Genomic DNA, 16,602 nt, shown 5'->3' on the forward strand with positions numbered 1-16,602 from the left:
TTTTATTATACATACTAGATTTTATTATATTTGTATTATTATTGTCCGCCTCCGTAGTGTTACGGTCAGCACGCTCGGCTACCGTCCTGAAAGTCCCGGGTTCGATTCCCAGGGGGGTCAAATAAATATAAGTGATTTTTTTAACACAAATATTTATTCAATATTACCCTGGACTGGTATCTAAAGCGGAGGGCTGATCACCTTTCCTTCATGAGTTAACGATCAAGATAACACTGCGTTAATGTGATGCAGTGCCCTATGCACCATTGGGTGCGGATAAGGGTATGAAGATGTATCATTAGAGTATATACATATATATCTGTTTTTTTTGTTTTATATATATATATATATATATATATATATATATATATATATATATATATATATATATATATATATATATATATATATATATATATATATATATATATATATATATATATATATATATATATATATATATATATATATATATATATATATATATATATATTTGTTAGTTGCCTTAGAATATTTTCCTTGCCTATTGTGTACAAGGATTAATAGCATATTTAGTTTATATCCATCAATGAAGGTCCATCACATGGCTCAATTATTTGTCTTTTTCGTTTTGTCGCATTTCCCAAATAAGACACCACCAAATACGATAGATCCTTGTGTCCCATTCCCTCATCAATTTTTGTCAACTGAATACCCTCTTGTACTATTTAAAGTGAATAATGGAGACCAGAAATCAAGTTGTGTCGGGTTTGGTCCCGTGGTTAGTGTGGCGGACTCTTAAGTCAGAATTTCTCGGTTCGAACCCACTCTACTACAATTTGATACCTATTTCTGATAATGAGACGCTTAGGCTCACAGAAATATTTGTGTAAATAATAAAAACACAAATCTTTCTCTTTTTTAAACAAAATAAAATAAAAATATATGTATTTTTTGTATATCTTTATTAACACATTAATACAGTAAATAACACGCATACATATTTCTTTCTATAAATACATGAATATATTGAACAATTTTTTTTAAGAATATTTATATCATGCTTCCATATTTATATGCACGTTGACTATTAGAACAAACACAAATTTGGAGAAATTATCTCATCTTTATGAAGACAATTGAATTAACAATACACAATATTTTTGTTGAATTTTTAACATGAAATAAGTTATTATGTTTTTAAATATAATAATACTCCTAAAAACATTGACAAAAATATACTCAGTCACAATACTGTAACTATTTTTGAACGGAATAATAACATGTTTAATGACAGATGTTTGCGGGATGAAATTTTCTGATTATTTTTGTTAAAATTTATGTGTTCATCAAAACCAATGTATATAATACCTACATTAAATTGCTCACTCCTTTCAAAAACGTCATAAATAAAAAATCGTCAATTTTCAGTTGTGCATGTTTTCGGAATGCTCTGAAAATGTACTATATCCCAGCAAAAGAGGCATATTTTTAACTTAATATTTACCCTGTACATTGCAGAAAGTGTTGTTTTGGCATTTTGAACAAAAGGTATTGTTTAACTATTTTTTTAAATATACTAAAAAAAAATTAATTGAGAAAAAACCTTCAGGTTTTATCTAAAAAGATCTGTTACACAGTAAAAAGTTTAATAAGTGGCTTGATATTTATTTTTAATAATTTGTATTTTATTTTTAAACTTTAAAAACGATATCCTGAAAAATCAAGTTTTTTGATTTGTGACGTTCTTGAAAGGAGTGAGCAAAATGTGTATAGCAAGTAATTAATCTAAATAATCAATTAATATTTGAAACTGAAATATGTTTGTATTCTTATTACATACACAGTAAAAGATCCATTAAAAAAAAAAAACGGATCATTACTCCATGTCCTACCCTTAAAGAGGAATATTTAAAATAAGTATTTCTAAGTCAATAATTTAACTACTCTATTTGGTTAATATACTATACATGTAAAATGAGAGTTTGTAAATTAATTTGACAATGCTATTTTTCCAGGTTAATTTTTGTTTCAGAGATTTATGGTTGGTTTGGGTTGACTGAATTAGTTTAAATTGAATTGATTTTCGGATTACTTCCATTAGAGCCAGCATTGTCATCCAATTCTCTCTTGTATCAATATCCCAGTCAAATGCTAATTAGTGCGCAAAAGCAAAAAACCAGTAGAGATAACATTTACTCCCTTAAATATACACCATTTAAGAAGAATGATGACATGTCTAAAACATTACAAACACCGATTTTAGTATCTTAACAGACATCAATGACATATAAATCAGCTTGCAATAATCTAATCTACTTTAGCAATTTAGAACAATATTATTTGATCTTATAGTTATATGCTGGCAACACAAGTATTATTGTAGAAGTTAAACATTAGCACTAGATTGACAGGTACCATTAGCGCAAATTAGATATTTATACTTATTGTATATTATGTCACTATTTATCAAATACATCTTGCTTCTTATACAATACAAAATTGGTGTATATAAATATAAAAATGACTGGATGCTAAGCGAGATAAAAGTAGTTCACGATAGAGACAATCTTAACACCTTAACGACCACATGCAAATGTATGAGATATACGCCTATAACCGCACGCATCGGCAATTTTCTCCAAAAATGCATCTGAAATAAACATAGAGGCAAAACCATCTACATTTTCAGAGTTTTCTGGAATTTTGTGGAACTCAAGGAATCCACAAAAGCTTTGATTGTTTCGTGGCAGTGTCTGATCAGTCCATATCATCAACATCCCCGTCAGAATCACACAAAACTATTCGCATAACCCGAGGACCTCTTATAGGTTCTCCAATTATTTCAGAACCATTATCGGAATCACTATCGACTTCACTGTCACTTCTTTCAATATCACTAGGATCTTCTGAAAAAATATCCGAAAAATTTCGGCTGTAAAAAATATCACAGACACTAAAGACAAGATTTGAAAAGGGACGAATCCAGGTAAAATTTCAGTCATAAAATTTTAGAAATGAGATACAAATATTCATGAAATCAACTCGTAGCTGTGACGTGAGCCTTTTTAAGTAGCGTGAATTTATTTTCCAATGGACAAATGTCTTGATTTACTCAATAGGTGTTATTGAGTTAGACTACTTATAAACCCGCGATAATGCGGGACCAGTTTTTAGCGGTCAGCTCAAATTTCCACGCATACGCGAGACTGGTTGTTAAGGTGTCAAGCTGAAAACTAATAGTTTTAAAGTTGTGAGAGAATTGAATCTAAGGTTCTTGCAGTGTTCTAAGGTGTGTCGCCATTTTAACACTCAATGTAAAAAAAATTAAGGGCTTTGTGGGAGCAGCCTAAATTATAATGGTGTTCTTAAGTGCTAGTCAAAATGAACGCAATACATATGTAATACATTGATATGTATTTAACATCTATTGAGTGATATATATATAAAGAGTGACTTGTTAAGAAATCAAATTAGGTTGTATGAATGCTATATATAAAGTGAAGGCTTAATTAATTAGGACATTCAACTGGCTTAGTTACAAAGTGGCAAATGTGATATATTACCAAATAAGTAATATTTATCACAACTATACAATTAGAAGAGTGCAACAAGTTCTCAATAAATAACTCTCATATTTACTTGGGAAAGGAGAATTTTAAACATATAATATAGTTTTTTCTTTGGTTTACTTAATGATAGTTTGATGAACCATTAACTTTTTGAAAGATTGAACATCTAAGTTTTATATCTACATATATATGTACATGGATAGTTTGTGAAAGATAATTAGTATTTAATAAGTCATAAATTAGTTCCTATTACATGTTACACAATGGAAATGGAAATGTACAATTGAATCAAGTAAACATTATAATAAATTGACAACTTAACTCCGAAATTAAAGTTAAGGTTGTCAATTTGTGTGTAGATGAATTAAATGACACTTACATAAGCAAGCCGATGACAGGTTTTAAGTCCTGTCACTATGTAGACTTCCATATTCACACCCAAATAACTTCTTCACTTTTTGGGATATCTTTTATTTTTAAATTTATAAAAATTACTTTGGATATTTAGCCTCTTAAGTATTTTTAAGTGTCTATTAATATTTTAAAATAGCTTCTCTTTGGTTATATTTCTTTGATAAAATGCTTAATCTTACGGCATCAAGACTTAAATACATTATATTATATAATAATTAATACTATGTTGGTTTATAATACAATGGGTGGAGATTATAAATAAAAGGTAGCAATGAAACGTGTTGAGCTCAAATAAATGAGTATACATGAGTACAACTCTTCTCAGTGTAAATGTATATAATATAATTAATTACAACTGTGGAGGTCCTAACCAAAAAGTTACTTTTCCAATATTGCATAAAAAAATGTTTTAAATGCAAATCTGTTCTGTTTACTCTATTCTATTGAAATATTAATTAAAGTTGCGATAAAACGTGACCAATCCTGCGCTAAACCAATATGAAATCATATTATCCACTGACACTTCGTGATGGAATTGCATTTTTAATTTATTATTAGATTAAAACCAATATTTTTAGCTTTTCCACTTTTTTATTTGACCAGCGACCGGGTTTCGTCGTTACCGACATCATCAGACTGGTCAATTATTTTTATTTTTATTTATTTTTTTTTATCGTTACCGACATCATCGACATCACCAGTCTGATGATGTCGGTAACGACGAAACCCGGTCGCTGGTCAAATAAAAAAGTGGAAAAGCTAAAAATATTGGTTTTAATCTAATAATAAATTCAATATGAAATCATTACAAAACGTACCAATTTTACAAGCTACAATTCCTGATTACCTAAAATCATTTATAATGGAAATGTAACGTTTTGGTGAGGACCTTCACAATTGTATTATTTTACCATGGCTTGCAGGGATTTATGTTGTACGGGACGGTGGAAGTACCTTTAATTTTTTTCATGTGTCCTACTGGGTCCCCCTGATGTTGACGGATCACTTGGGAGGAACGTTGTCTGTCCTGGGCAGCACGAAACAGCTCCTTCACACCTCTCATCCCAGTCCACTTTTAAATATACCTTTTATGCCAATTGAAATCACATTGAATATCATTTGTTGTTCTTTTTATGAAAAAAATAATTAATATGCATTACGACTTTTTAATCTACATTTCTTAAAAACACAAAATTGTAGAAAAAAAAAAGTTTTTTTACACTTTTATATTAATTTCTTACAAAAAAAATGTGTTTTTTTAATCAAATTAAAAAAACAATCTTCTAATTATAGAATAAATGATAAATTACAAATTGAAAGGTGGTGGAAATAATAATTATGAAAAATAAACACCGGTTTTCTAAATAATTAAAAATTAATACATGCATACTGTCCGACGTCTCATTAAAACAAAATCTGGAACCATCATTCCAGTTTTGTATTAACTTTGAAGAACCAAGCAGAAGTCAGAATACAAGAGCTGAGAAATGTTGACATCCCAAAGTTCATCAACAGGTTAAAGTCACCAGAATCTAAAGAGATGGTGAAAATCCGAGCTGAAAAAAGAATTTATGGATAAGAAATATAGTTGGGAAATTGGTTTTAAATAAAAGGTTTAAATGGTTTAAAAAAAAACGTTAACTCACTTGCATTGGTGAAAGCTGAAATGAACCATGTCAAAAGTGACACTGCTTGCGAATTTTGAGTCTTTACTATCTCATATAGGAAGACTAGCTTACTGCTTGCACTAATGGGAGTACAGAATGGCTGAAATCATATAGAAAATATCAAAATATTGCCATAAATCATTTTATTACGTTATTATGGAGCGCATAAAGTGATTTATGTCAAAAGGGGGCAACAAAGTTGAAAGAAATAAAAAAATTACACCACATTAACAAACAAAAGAGTTGTAAAAAAGATGCAAATTCAAAAAATAGTACACAGTGTATGCTAAATAATTCTATCCACGCCTTCCAAGGATACAATTTTGAAAGAATGCTTCTTTTTTATAAATTACACAAAGGACAGAGTAAAAATGCATGGTGTTAATAAAGGGTCCGCCAAATAACATTTTTTTTTTGAAAATGGGGCGCAAAACATCGAGTGTAGCTTCGGCTGTGTGGCACGTAGCGCCGTCCTGTTGAAACCAAATGTTGCCAATATCCTCCTCTTCAATTTTTGTGAACAAAAATCCGTTCAACATGGCCCGATAACGATCGCCATTGACTAACGGCCACTCCTTGCTCATTTTCAAAGAAAAATGGCCCAATTATGCCTCTGGACCAAAATCCGCACCAAACAGTGACTCGTTTTGGGTGTACCGGCTTTTCAATGTATGCGTGCGGGTTTTCTGTGCCCCAAATACGACAATTTTGCTTGTTTACATACCCGCCAAGATCAAAATGAGCTTCATCCGAAAAGATGATTTTTTTGGCAAAATCGGCATCTTCTGTAAGTCGAATGTCGCAATATTTCCCAGCGTTGTTCAAGCGTATACACAACCATATTCGCTCAGCGGAAGGATAAAACTAATTATCTGTCAAATCAGACATGAGCTAAGTGTTACCATTCACGAAATAAGCACTAGTTGAAAAAAAAAACTTTAGATGGCGGACCCTATACAAGTTTTAGTCCACCTCCATAGTGTAATGGTTTGCACATTTAGTTATCACGTACAGGGATCGATTTCGAGGGGGGGTGAAAAAAATTAGTATTTTTATTATTTTAATATTTATTTAATATTACTCTCCCTGGTTTCATCATTAATATATGAAAGAAGATGGAAGTCTGAGCGTCCTAGGGGTTACGACCTGGCATTTAGCGAGCTTAAGTGATAACTTTATACATTTATGTAATGTTCACCATTATGGCCAATATTGAACATCCATATTGTATTAATTTTTTTAAGTTATTAATGATTTCTTTCATATGCAATGCATTGATTGCGCCTAATTTTTGCCATGCCAAAACAAAGATGTTACTGCTTGGATTAGATTTTTATTATTAAAAATAAGAAACATTCGACATTTAGGAGCGAAAAGCTAAATTTTGCATTAGTAGTTGGAATAAAAAATTTGATGATAAATACATACTTGCGGCATATAAATTTCAGAAATCTCGAAATCACAACTTTTTAACATATTCATGATTAAATTTCACGGCATTTGTTTTTCTTTTCGCCATAAAGAATTATGAAAGAGAGCAATTAACTGGTTAATTAAATAACTCTCAATTAATTGGTTGAGAGAGATGCAAAGGCACTGAGCTCTATGCTCACAGAAAGCCATGTATATAAACGTATTAAGCCATACAAATGGAATACAGTCGCAGTACCTACAATACAAATAATATCCATACATTTGGCGTTTAATTTGTAGAATTCCATTTTAACTTATATATTAAATATTAATATCAAACTTTTAGAGCAGTGGTACTCTCAAAGTCAGGGAGCACTTTTGATCATAAGGAAAATATGCGGTACAGCAAAACTAAGGATCCAAAAAAACAAACAATGATAGTTTTTATTAAAAATAAACCTGATTATTTTATTACAGACAAGTTAAAAATTATATAAATTAAAAAAATACATAAAAACATAAACACTCCAATTAAGAAGCTCTTTTTGCTGTGAAAATTATTTAATGCGACACCTGGGCTTGCCACTTTTATGAATTAGGCGATATTAGGTTTGATATTTGATATATCGCTCACTCGTTTCAACAACGTCAAATATCAAAAAATTTTGATTTTTCAAAATATAATCAAATTAAAAAAATTTCAAAATATAATCAAATGTATTGAAAATAAATATCAAGCTACTTATTGAACTTTTTACTATGCAACAGATCTTTTTAGGAAAGGCTTAAATGTTTTTTCTTCATTTGAAAAATATTTAGTAAATTAAAAAAAATTATAAAACAATACCTTTTCTTCAAAATGCAAAAACTTTCTGCCCTGTAGCGGGTAAATAATAAGACAAAAATATGCCGCTTTTGCTGGGATATAGTACAATTTTTGGGCATTCTGAAAACATGCACAACTGAAAATTAACAATTTTTGACGTTGTTGAAAGGAGTGAGCGGTATAGCTAATCTCATTTCTTCATCCACAATGCTAAGGCAAGGTTCACAAAACAAAGGTCGCAAATCCTTTCAATGAACCTACCGTTGATGGAGCACTGTCTTTACAAATTCCTACACATAGCTCCCATGATATTTTCAATTGTTCTAAGTTTGATGATATAGAGTCAAAGATATCTTGACCAAAGTGAAGTTTTGTGAGGTGAGCGCACAAAACTTCACTTTGCGAGGGCGCTGCCATCTAGCCATTATATTTGCAACTTAAATCGCACAGTAAATGAGTCAACATAAAATTTTGGTTTTCATAATTTCGCAGAGCACTTGCAACAAGGCAAATAAAAAATTATGGTTTTTGAAAGAGATGAATGTAGATCTGGGTGTGAAATTTTGGTAAATGGGGAAATTATGGAACAGGTCATTGATTTTGTGTACTTGGGAAGTATGTTTTCTAGGGATGGAAATATTGATAAAGATACAAAAAGGAGAGAGAACGCCGGGAACAGAGGGAATGATGCACAGAAATCAGTTATTGCAAATAAAAACCTATCCCTAATATATTGAAGTGAAGCATGGAGTTGGCGAAAGAAGGATGAAAGTAGACCGAACGCAATCGAAACACGATCTCTAAGACGAATGTGCAGCAAAATGTATTCGAATGGTGAAATAATCAATAAAATTAAGAAAGGTGCCTTGAGATGGTATGGACATGCAGAACGAATGAGTGAGCAAAGAATGGTAAAACAAATTTATGAGGCGAATGTAGTTGGAAAAAGGGGCAGAGGAAGACCGAAAAAAACTTGGAATGATCAGGTATATCAAGTACTTGAAGTGGTCAGGTTAGGAGTCAAAATAATAGGCGGGTATGTATGAGGAGATGCATGAACGTGGAAGAGGCGAAGAATGTTTGCAAAGACAGAGTGGTGTGGCTTTCTATTCTCTCTGCCTACCCCTGCGGTAAGCGGTATGATGGTTAGTTAGTTAGTTAGCATATATCAGTTAAGAAATTAACCTTTTATGACAAAAGTGATGTAAATAATAATATTATTTGTACAATGTTTAATAAATCGTGACTGATGTTCAGAAAATGTGGTAAAGTCCTTTTTGTAATTTTTTTCTGTCCCGGGTATACATACCTGTCAAATGTGTGTATAAAATGTGCAAAACGCAACACTTTGTCAAAATTTGAAAGCAATCGGTTTGAGATTTTGAACAAATTAACATTTATATTTTTATTTATGTAGATGTTATTTTTTGACATCTCATCAAAGATGAATTCTGTAGATATTACAATATGAACCACAGAAGCTCTAAAGCTTAACAAGAGTAAAAAAGGATCCCAACCAGAACCTTGACAGGACACTGCAGACTGAGGAAACACATGTCAAAAATTGGACTACATGACTCCCCTTTCTGCAAATTTTGTATGGAGGATATTGAAACATCAACCCGCATTCTCTGTAACTGTGACACACTCGCTCGCAAACAAAGTCACATCCTTAGAGGACCACTAATAGACTCCGAAAAGGCGAAGCTCTTACCACCAAGACAGGAGGTGAGCTACATGACTCACATAGGTCTTGAAAGCGAGCTATGATACAGAGGGAGGTCACAATAGACTAATATGGTTGCAGTGACATAAGGGATGCAAGATCCCTTGACCTCACAGTATAAAACTTAAGAAAAAATTACAATATGCTTGGGAATACGGCATAGATAGTTTTAGTTAGGAAGAGGTGTGTTGTTTGTGATAACCTGATTCAGTGATCATGATATTATTTACTGGCCAAATACTTACGATTATAAGCGAAAGATAAGAAACTGGCAATATTTTGAAGCTGAATCCCAACACCAAAAGGAAGTATCCCACGATGCAAGAGAGTATTTTTACATCTCCCAAAAGGTTCTTGTACAACAGGACCAGGAATATAAGGACCCATTCTTGAACAAGGATAATAGGATATTCCAAGTAAGAAAGGAGACTGTATTCCATGCGGTAGTTATAAAGAAACATTGTAGAGTAGCTGCAAAATAAACATAAATTGCAATTTTATCGTCAAAACCCAAATTTAGTAAAAATCCATTTTCGATAATGAAAATCTGTCAAGTGTGAGCAATTAGGAATGGGCAATTATTATTTTTGTTTACTATCCAAATTCAGTATGCCCTCTACGTAAGAGATTTTGAGTTACGTGAATTTGTACAATGATAAAAAAATGATTTTTCCATTTTTTTACAATTTCATTTTAAATTTTTAGTAGAACTAACCCACAAAGCCTTTATGGGCTAGTCTGTGGGTGAGATACTTATGATAGGGAAGGTTAATGTGAAAAACATATCACAAACATCCAGACCAATTGAAAAAATCTTTCGAAATTGGCGGGAATCGAACCCACGATGCCAGTTTCACAGTCAAGCATCTAGCCAACTATAACTCCAAGATGTCAAACAAATGTAAATTTGATAATAAAAGAAGACATGCCATACAAGATGAAAATGGTAAAAACGACCGAGTACTTGGTTAACACTCTGTACTCGGCGTTTTTTTACTACTCATACTAGGCCAAATAACTCAGTTCAAATGCCGAGTATACTCGGTTTAACTAAAGTAATATAATAATTTGGGAAATATAATGAAAACAGGAGGATTAAAAAGTTGCATTTATTAAAATTTACTTTAAACAATTAATATTAAAAATTTAGCAAAGGTAAGTTGTGATGTAAGAATACAAGACTCTCCACAGGTTCTGGTAACAGACTGTTCTTTTTTTCTTCATAGTCGTTACCTGACTCTGAAAATAAACGCTCGCTATGCACGGTGCTTGCAGGTGGGTGCACATAAAAATACGTTTTATGTCTTGCCCACCCCTCGAAAGGAATTCTGTCTCATGACAACAATCCATCATTTACATATCGATCCAATTCTAGAGTGATGGGGCTTTTAGGATCGTCGCGCTCCGGTAGCTGGGTAGAAGCAAGTTCTTCGAAGCAATTCCAAAATAATGCATGAGCATCTTTGTCTTAGTTGGTTAAAGTTAGAATGAGATTCGTTTTCTTCACTGCTGCTGGCATTCTCTGTAAAGTCGCTTCATTCAATGGATTCTAATCATAGTATCATCCTAATCAATTCGCATTTATCTGGATTTAAATAGTCTCATTCCAAATCTGGGGTCCAGCAAAATAGGCAAAAGCATTTAATTGATTGAACTGAATCATTCGGTCGAGCACTCCGTTTGGCAAACATCAAACCGAGTAATACTCGTACTCAGTAAAACTTGTACTCGACCCATCTCTATTGATTACGTAAAAAAAATCAGTATCAATGCAATCTATGATAATTACCAAAAATAAAGGAATATAAATAAGTAATAAGTAGTTTGTTTACAGAAATAATTATGTACGTATGTGATTATATAATAGCTTCTAAAAATGGAAACGTTTTATGAAATATTTGCCTTTGAAACTAGCGCATATTAATACATACCATTATCAAAAAGATCAATTTTTTTTTGACTGATGCGAAAACCTATGGAACAAATAAATCACGAAAGTAGAGGACTTACTTTACATGTTTTGAAAACATCAACCTATTGAACCAGTACTAAATAGTGGCAGATCCCTTTTTTAAAAATTGATCAGGTATCACCAACTATCTACCAAGAATATATAATTGTCCAAAAAAAAATGTACAGAGACAGTGAAAACGAATTTGTTTTGTTTTATTTACCTGAAAAGTTCCAATGATAGTCCCGTTAGATTCATGCCTCCGGCAGATTTCATGGAATACAGTTTCATTATCTGGGGAACTTTCAACACGAGACATGATGCTATTGTAATGATACTTAATGTATCTGACAAAGCATGTATAAAAAACCCAGCCATTTTCGGTTCAATTAGGATAGCGCTCTGTAAACAGGTGAATACATAAGAAAATTTAACAATGGTTAACAGGTGTCAGTCATACTGTATGAAACTAGACCAATTTTATAAAAGACATAATGTAGCGAAATGGTTTAAATTATGTCTATCATGTATGTTTTACCTTCAAATTTTATTGATTCGTCGTATGACATTAAGTGTTGTATTTTTTTAAAAATGGGGTAACACAATTGGCCACCAACTAATTACAAAGAACATAAACGAGAGAGTTGGGCATTATAGACTAATAACAATTCATCTTAGATGGAATTAATGTCACATGAGCATAATCTAAAATAAACACTGGAAATTTATGAAGAAAACTATCCCCCCAAACAATACTCCTGAATATTATAGTAATTTTGGCATAAAGTACAAAATTTCAGACATGAATTGCCCGGATGTTCATATTTTACCCGGACGATTATAAATAGACTTGTTGAAATAGAATTGTTTGTTCGCAATAGAAAATTGTACATTTATTATGCCTACCTGAATTCAGGATTCTGGATCAATAAAGGCAATGTTCCGAGTGTATTACGAGACCAACCGAACGGAACTCGGTCACTAGAATTACAAGGTATGGTCATATATATTACGACTGCCTAGATATTGTTGACCCTAGAATCCTGCTGTCGGTAGAACTGGCTGGCCCATATGAAGTGTCAACAGAAGGTCTGAGTTGAGTAGCAATGATTATTCACTCACAGAACCAGAGAGAACTGTAGGAAAGAACTAATTAACTTTATCGAGGCCATTATTTCCGTTTTTAATATTACTCTTGTCTATTTGCCTGATTTGACATTACGGTCTATAATGTGTCAAATACACAGAGACCGCGCGAATTTCAAATGCGATGTTGCCAGGTCAAGAAATTTTAGTTTATTCTTCTAAGTAGGTATCTTGTTACCTACCAACGTTTCACACACGTTTAGTTTATTTCTCAACGAGAGAAATATAATAATTTGAATTATCAGTGTAATTATTTTACTTCTTGTACTACGTATATTTTAGTTATTATGGGCTAACTATCCGAAAAGTTTGTCATGACTTTACGCAACTTACAATTTAAAAAAAAAATGCTAAGTATTTTTAGGCTAGTCTATTTGTAAAATAGAGGAGGTAGATATTAAAATATACGTCATAAACACATAAACTTATAGAAAATAAAATAAAGATTTCTTGAATTCCTTTTGCAATTGGCCAGAATCGTACTAACGTTGCAAATTTTGCAATTGAGCGTCTAGCCTACTAAGTCACGAATTATTTAAACAATAAAGTTTACCAGAAGGATCACCTTAAGAGGTGGAGACTGACCGGAGCATTTTGTTGTAACATAACGTCGTAACATCGCTCGTGGCGAGCATCACCGAGCATTCGAAACTGTGGATGGAGCGCTCGGCTCGATGTATTGACTGCCTGAATGCTCGCATCGTAACGTGTTACGTTACGACGAAATGCTCCGGTCAGTCTTCACCTTAATAATCAAAGGCCTAAAAGTGCCCAAAAAACGAAAATATCGATAATTTTATTTTTAAAAAAAGGAACAAAAATTATGTTTTTACCATTTTTACGTTCTTTTAAAAAGTATTTTTTAATAGGAACTCTATAATTCCAATTAAAAAAGTATGAATCAACAAGGATATAACAAACCTTGACCTTATCAGCTGTTCGATATACGTTATGTACATACATACAAATTAGTTACTTATGTTATATACTACTTTCCTACAGAGCGATATAGGTGTAATTAAAAGACAAACTTGTATTCTTTAATTTATTTTCTCTTTCTTACACATAATCGAATCCCATCAACAATAATTTATAAAAGGACTCAATGCGCTGACTTATATTAAATCTAGGATTTTTACTGCTTAAACCTATTTCAAATTTAAATAAAATAGAAATACATATAATTAAAAAAATTATAATTTTTTCTTCTTACTGATGTAGATTATACTATCAGTAGGTAAGATTTGAAACATTTTTCTAGTACAACAGTTTTGTTGTAATTATTGAACACCGCTTTACATTGTCTCAAATTTGGCTTTTCTAACATTATTTCTCAGTTCGGAACATTCGGCTGTATCCACACACACAAAATTATCAAATTATATTTACGTCACAATCGAGGGTATGATAAAGTATTACAGGTTATTCAATGATCTTACCTTTGATTAAATATCTTATTAATGAATTCTTATTTCAGATAATGAATTGAGAGTAAAATAATGACTAACCGATCTGATTCTCTTTCGTAAGCAAACCCAGTCGAGCCCAAACCACAACCAATTGTTTGGAATATGAATCCGAATAATATTAAAAGACGATTCATGGCAATGGAAATACAACTACTCGATAGAAAAATGAAATTAAGAGTAGATTGGATACAATAGATAAGTTTTAAATAAAGAAAAGCTTCGACGGCTGAAGATGCTGGAAACAGTTTTTCGGTAGGTACAGAAAAGTGTATTAATAATGTATACAAAATGGTCCAACATGGCAAAAAGTAAAGTAAAATTAATCAACTGGTTCTTAGTACCTACATTTAAAAATAAATTGAAACAAATGTCAAATTAAATTAAAATGTAAAAATACCGATTGAAATAACGATCTTATTTTGTAATGGTTTATAAATGGTTTCGGTTGTATTTATACAAACAAAAGAATGTTTAATTGGCGTTGGAGTACAACGCGAACGCCGATTTTAAAAGGGACGTGTTATAAAAATAGAAAAAAAGTATTTTTACTGAAATACAGCGAGCTTGATCATAAAATATTTGTATTTATAGGTTTGCAAGTTCCATAATAATTTATTTTGGGTTGAAACTGAATACAGAATATAAACTATTTATAGGGTGAATTATTATGACCTTTTTTTAAATTCTCAATAAGTCTAAAAACTCAAATTAATCGTGGTATCTTTAGTATCGGTATTTGGAATTCCCTTTAAAAATAATACAGTGGAACCTCTCATAATGAGTTTAATTCGTTCCAGCATCTTACTCGTTAAGTGAAACATTTTTTCCCATACAAATCGATGTATAATACGATAATGCGTTCCAGGCCAAAAGAAAACTCGATTTTTAATATATATTTTTTTAACGTTTATTCAAATTAAAATTACTTATAAATTGTTAAGGATTGTAAAAACTTAAAATATAATTTAGATTTGAAAAAAAAACAAAAATAATATGAATTTATGACAAATAATTAATCTCTTTTAATTAAAAACTGTTTTAAGACATTTGTTTTTGCTGACGCTTCAAAATTTGGCGAAAATATTTCAGAAAATTATCATTTTAAAAATTCGTAGCACGAATAGCCACCTCCTGATTAGGCTAATGATTCTTAATGTACGCTGCAACAGTTTCCCATGCTTTCAGCATTTCTCTTATTGTCCTAGGAGATTGTTGTTCTGCTACTTCTTCCTCCTCCATTAAAAAACTCTTTTCCATAATTTCTTACTGTGAAACACGTTGCAACTCCATAAGCTCTTCGGTGGTCAGCTCTTGGCTGTACTCTTGCATAAGCTTTTCAATATCGTTGTTATCCGCCTCGAGTCCCATGATATTGGCTAATGACAAATCTCGTTGACTGTAGACTCCACAGTTAATGTTTTAGAATCACATTTGACCACGCTTTCTGGCCAAAGTTTTTTTCCAAGCAGGAGTGAGGGTTCTCTTGGTAACTCATTCCCAAGCCGCGAAAGTCCCGGTTCACAAGTGAATGTCGTGAAAAAGGGACTTGCCTTTCTTCTGTTACTTGTTATGCGAAACATCGCTCGTTAAGGGAGCAACTTTATCAAAATATTTTTTGCTCGTTATGCGAATTACTCGTTATGAGAGGTGCTCGTTATATTCCACTGTATCTTTCAAACGTTGGCCGTGACCGCGCTTCAGAACGTCCATTCTAAAGGCCCAATTTTCAATGACATGTTCTAGCATTTCTATCGGTATGGCGCTATTGACGTTATCAATGTTGGCTTCCAATGCCTCATTGAAGCTGGCTTATTCTCAAAGACTTTAGACTTTACGTAGCAACAAAGAAAAAAGTCTAGAGGTGTGATATCACACGATCTAGGTGGTCAATTCACCAATCCAAAACGTAAAATTTACTTCTCACCGAATCGATCTCTCAATAGAGGCATTGTTTCACTGTGTGGCAAGTAGAGCCGTTTTGTTGGAACCGAATCTCGTTGAGATCTTGGACTTCAATTTCAGGAAGCAAAAAGTCTATTATGAAAACGGACCGACAATTCCGCCGACCCATGAACCACCCAAACCGCCGATTTTTGTTGGTTAAATTTTTTCTTTTTGGGTTGTTCACCATCTCAAATGCGGAATTTTGCTTATTGACGTAGCAATTGAGCCAGAAATGGGTCTCAGCGCTGAACAAAATTTTGGTCTAAAACAGTGTATCTTGAAAACGAACAATTTGTAAACGTTGCTGCGGTGGAAGTCTTTCCAGGAAATTTCAAATAATACTGAATAAAAAAAATTACTATGATAGTTTAACACAACTGAAGATGTTTAACACAACTCTCAATGAAAGTCTATTGAAAAAAAAGGTCATAGTGAATCACCCTGTATTTAATCAATTCGAATTGATATGTTATATACATACATAACATTTTTTTA

General features: G+C 32.1%; 1 protein-coding gene across 3 annotated transcripts; it reads right to left on the reverse strand.

Annotated features, from left to right (window-relative positions):
* Positions 1 to 933: 933 nt before the first annotated feature.
* On the reverse strand, positions 934 to 12,802 carry LOC148301777 (solute carrier family 66 member 3). Of its 3 annotated transcripts, XM_088272734.1 has the most exons (6): positions 12,455 to 12,788; positions 11,772 to 11,950; positions 9,843 to 10,068; positions 5,612 to 5,732; positions 5,348 to 5,521; positions 934 to 5,050 (listed from the first exon to the last, which is right to left on the reverse strand). In XM_088272734.1, the coding sequence occupies exons 2-5, from the start codon at positions 11,924 to 11,926 to the stop codon at positions 5,391 to 5,393; spliced, it is 633 nt and encodes a 210-aa protein (XP_088128860.1). In that variant the 5' UTR covers positions 11,927 to 11,950; positions 12,455 to 12,788; the 3' UTR covers positions 934 to 5,050; positions 5,348 to 5,390. The 3 variants fall into 3 exon arrangements, with proteins under 3 accessions (XP_088128860.1, XP_088128859.1, XP_088128857.1); XM_088272733.1 differs by having other exon boundaries at positions 934 to 5,521; positions 12,455 to 12,802; XM_088272731.1 differs by lacking the exon at positions 12,455 to 12,788 and adding an exon at positions 12,087 to 12,302 and having other exon boundaries at positions 934 to 5,521.
* Positions 12,803 to 16,602: the final 3,800 nt, after the last annotated feature.

The sequence above is a fragment of the Brachycentrus maculatus genome, unplaced genomic scaffold (genome assembly GCF_059751285.1).
Source record: "Brachycentrus maculatus isolate JH-2025_06_01 unplaced genomic scaffold, ASM5975128v1 h1tg000518l, whole genome shotgun sequence".
NCBI classification, from domain to species: Eukaryota; Metazoa; Arthropoda; class Insecta; order Trichoptera; family Brachycentridae; genus Brachycentrus; species Brachycentrus maculatus.

Bases quoted from the DNA above. Each gene is read 5' to 3' on its own strand.
- LOC148301777 (XM_088272733.1), bottom strand. From the start codon at position 11,926: ATGGCTGGGTTTTTTATACATGCTTTGTCAGATACATTAAGTATCATT. The intron at 5,733-9,842 runs GTAAGTATTTGG...ATATGATTTCAG, and splicing joins CTTATCTTTCGCTTATAATC to CCATTCTGTACTCCCATTAG. The intron at 5,522-5,611 runs GTGAGTTAACGT...TTCTTTTTTCAG, and splicing joins TTCAGCTTTCACCAATGCAA to CTCGGATTTTCACCATCTCT.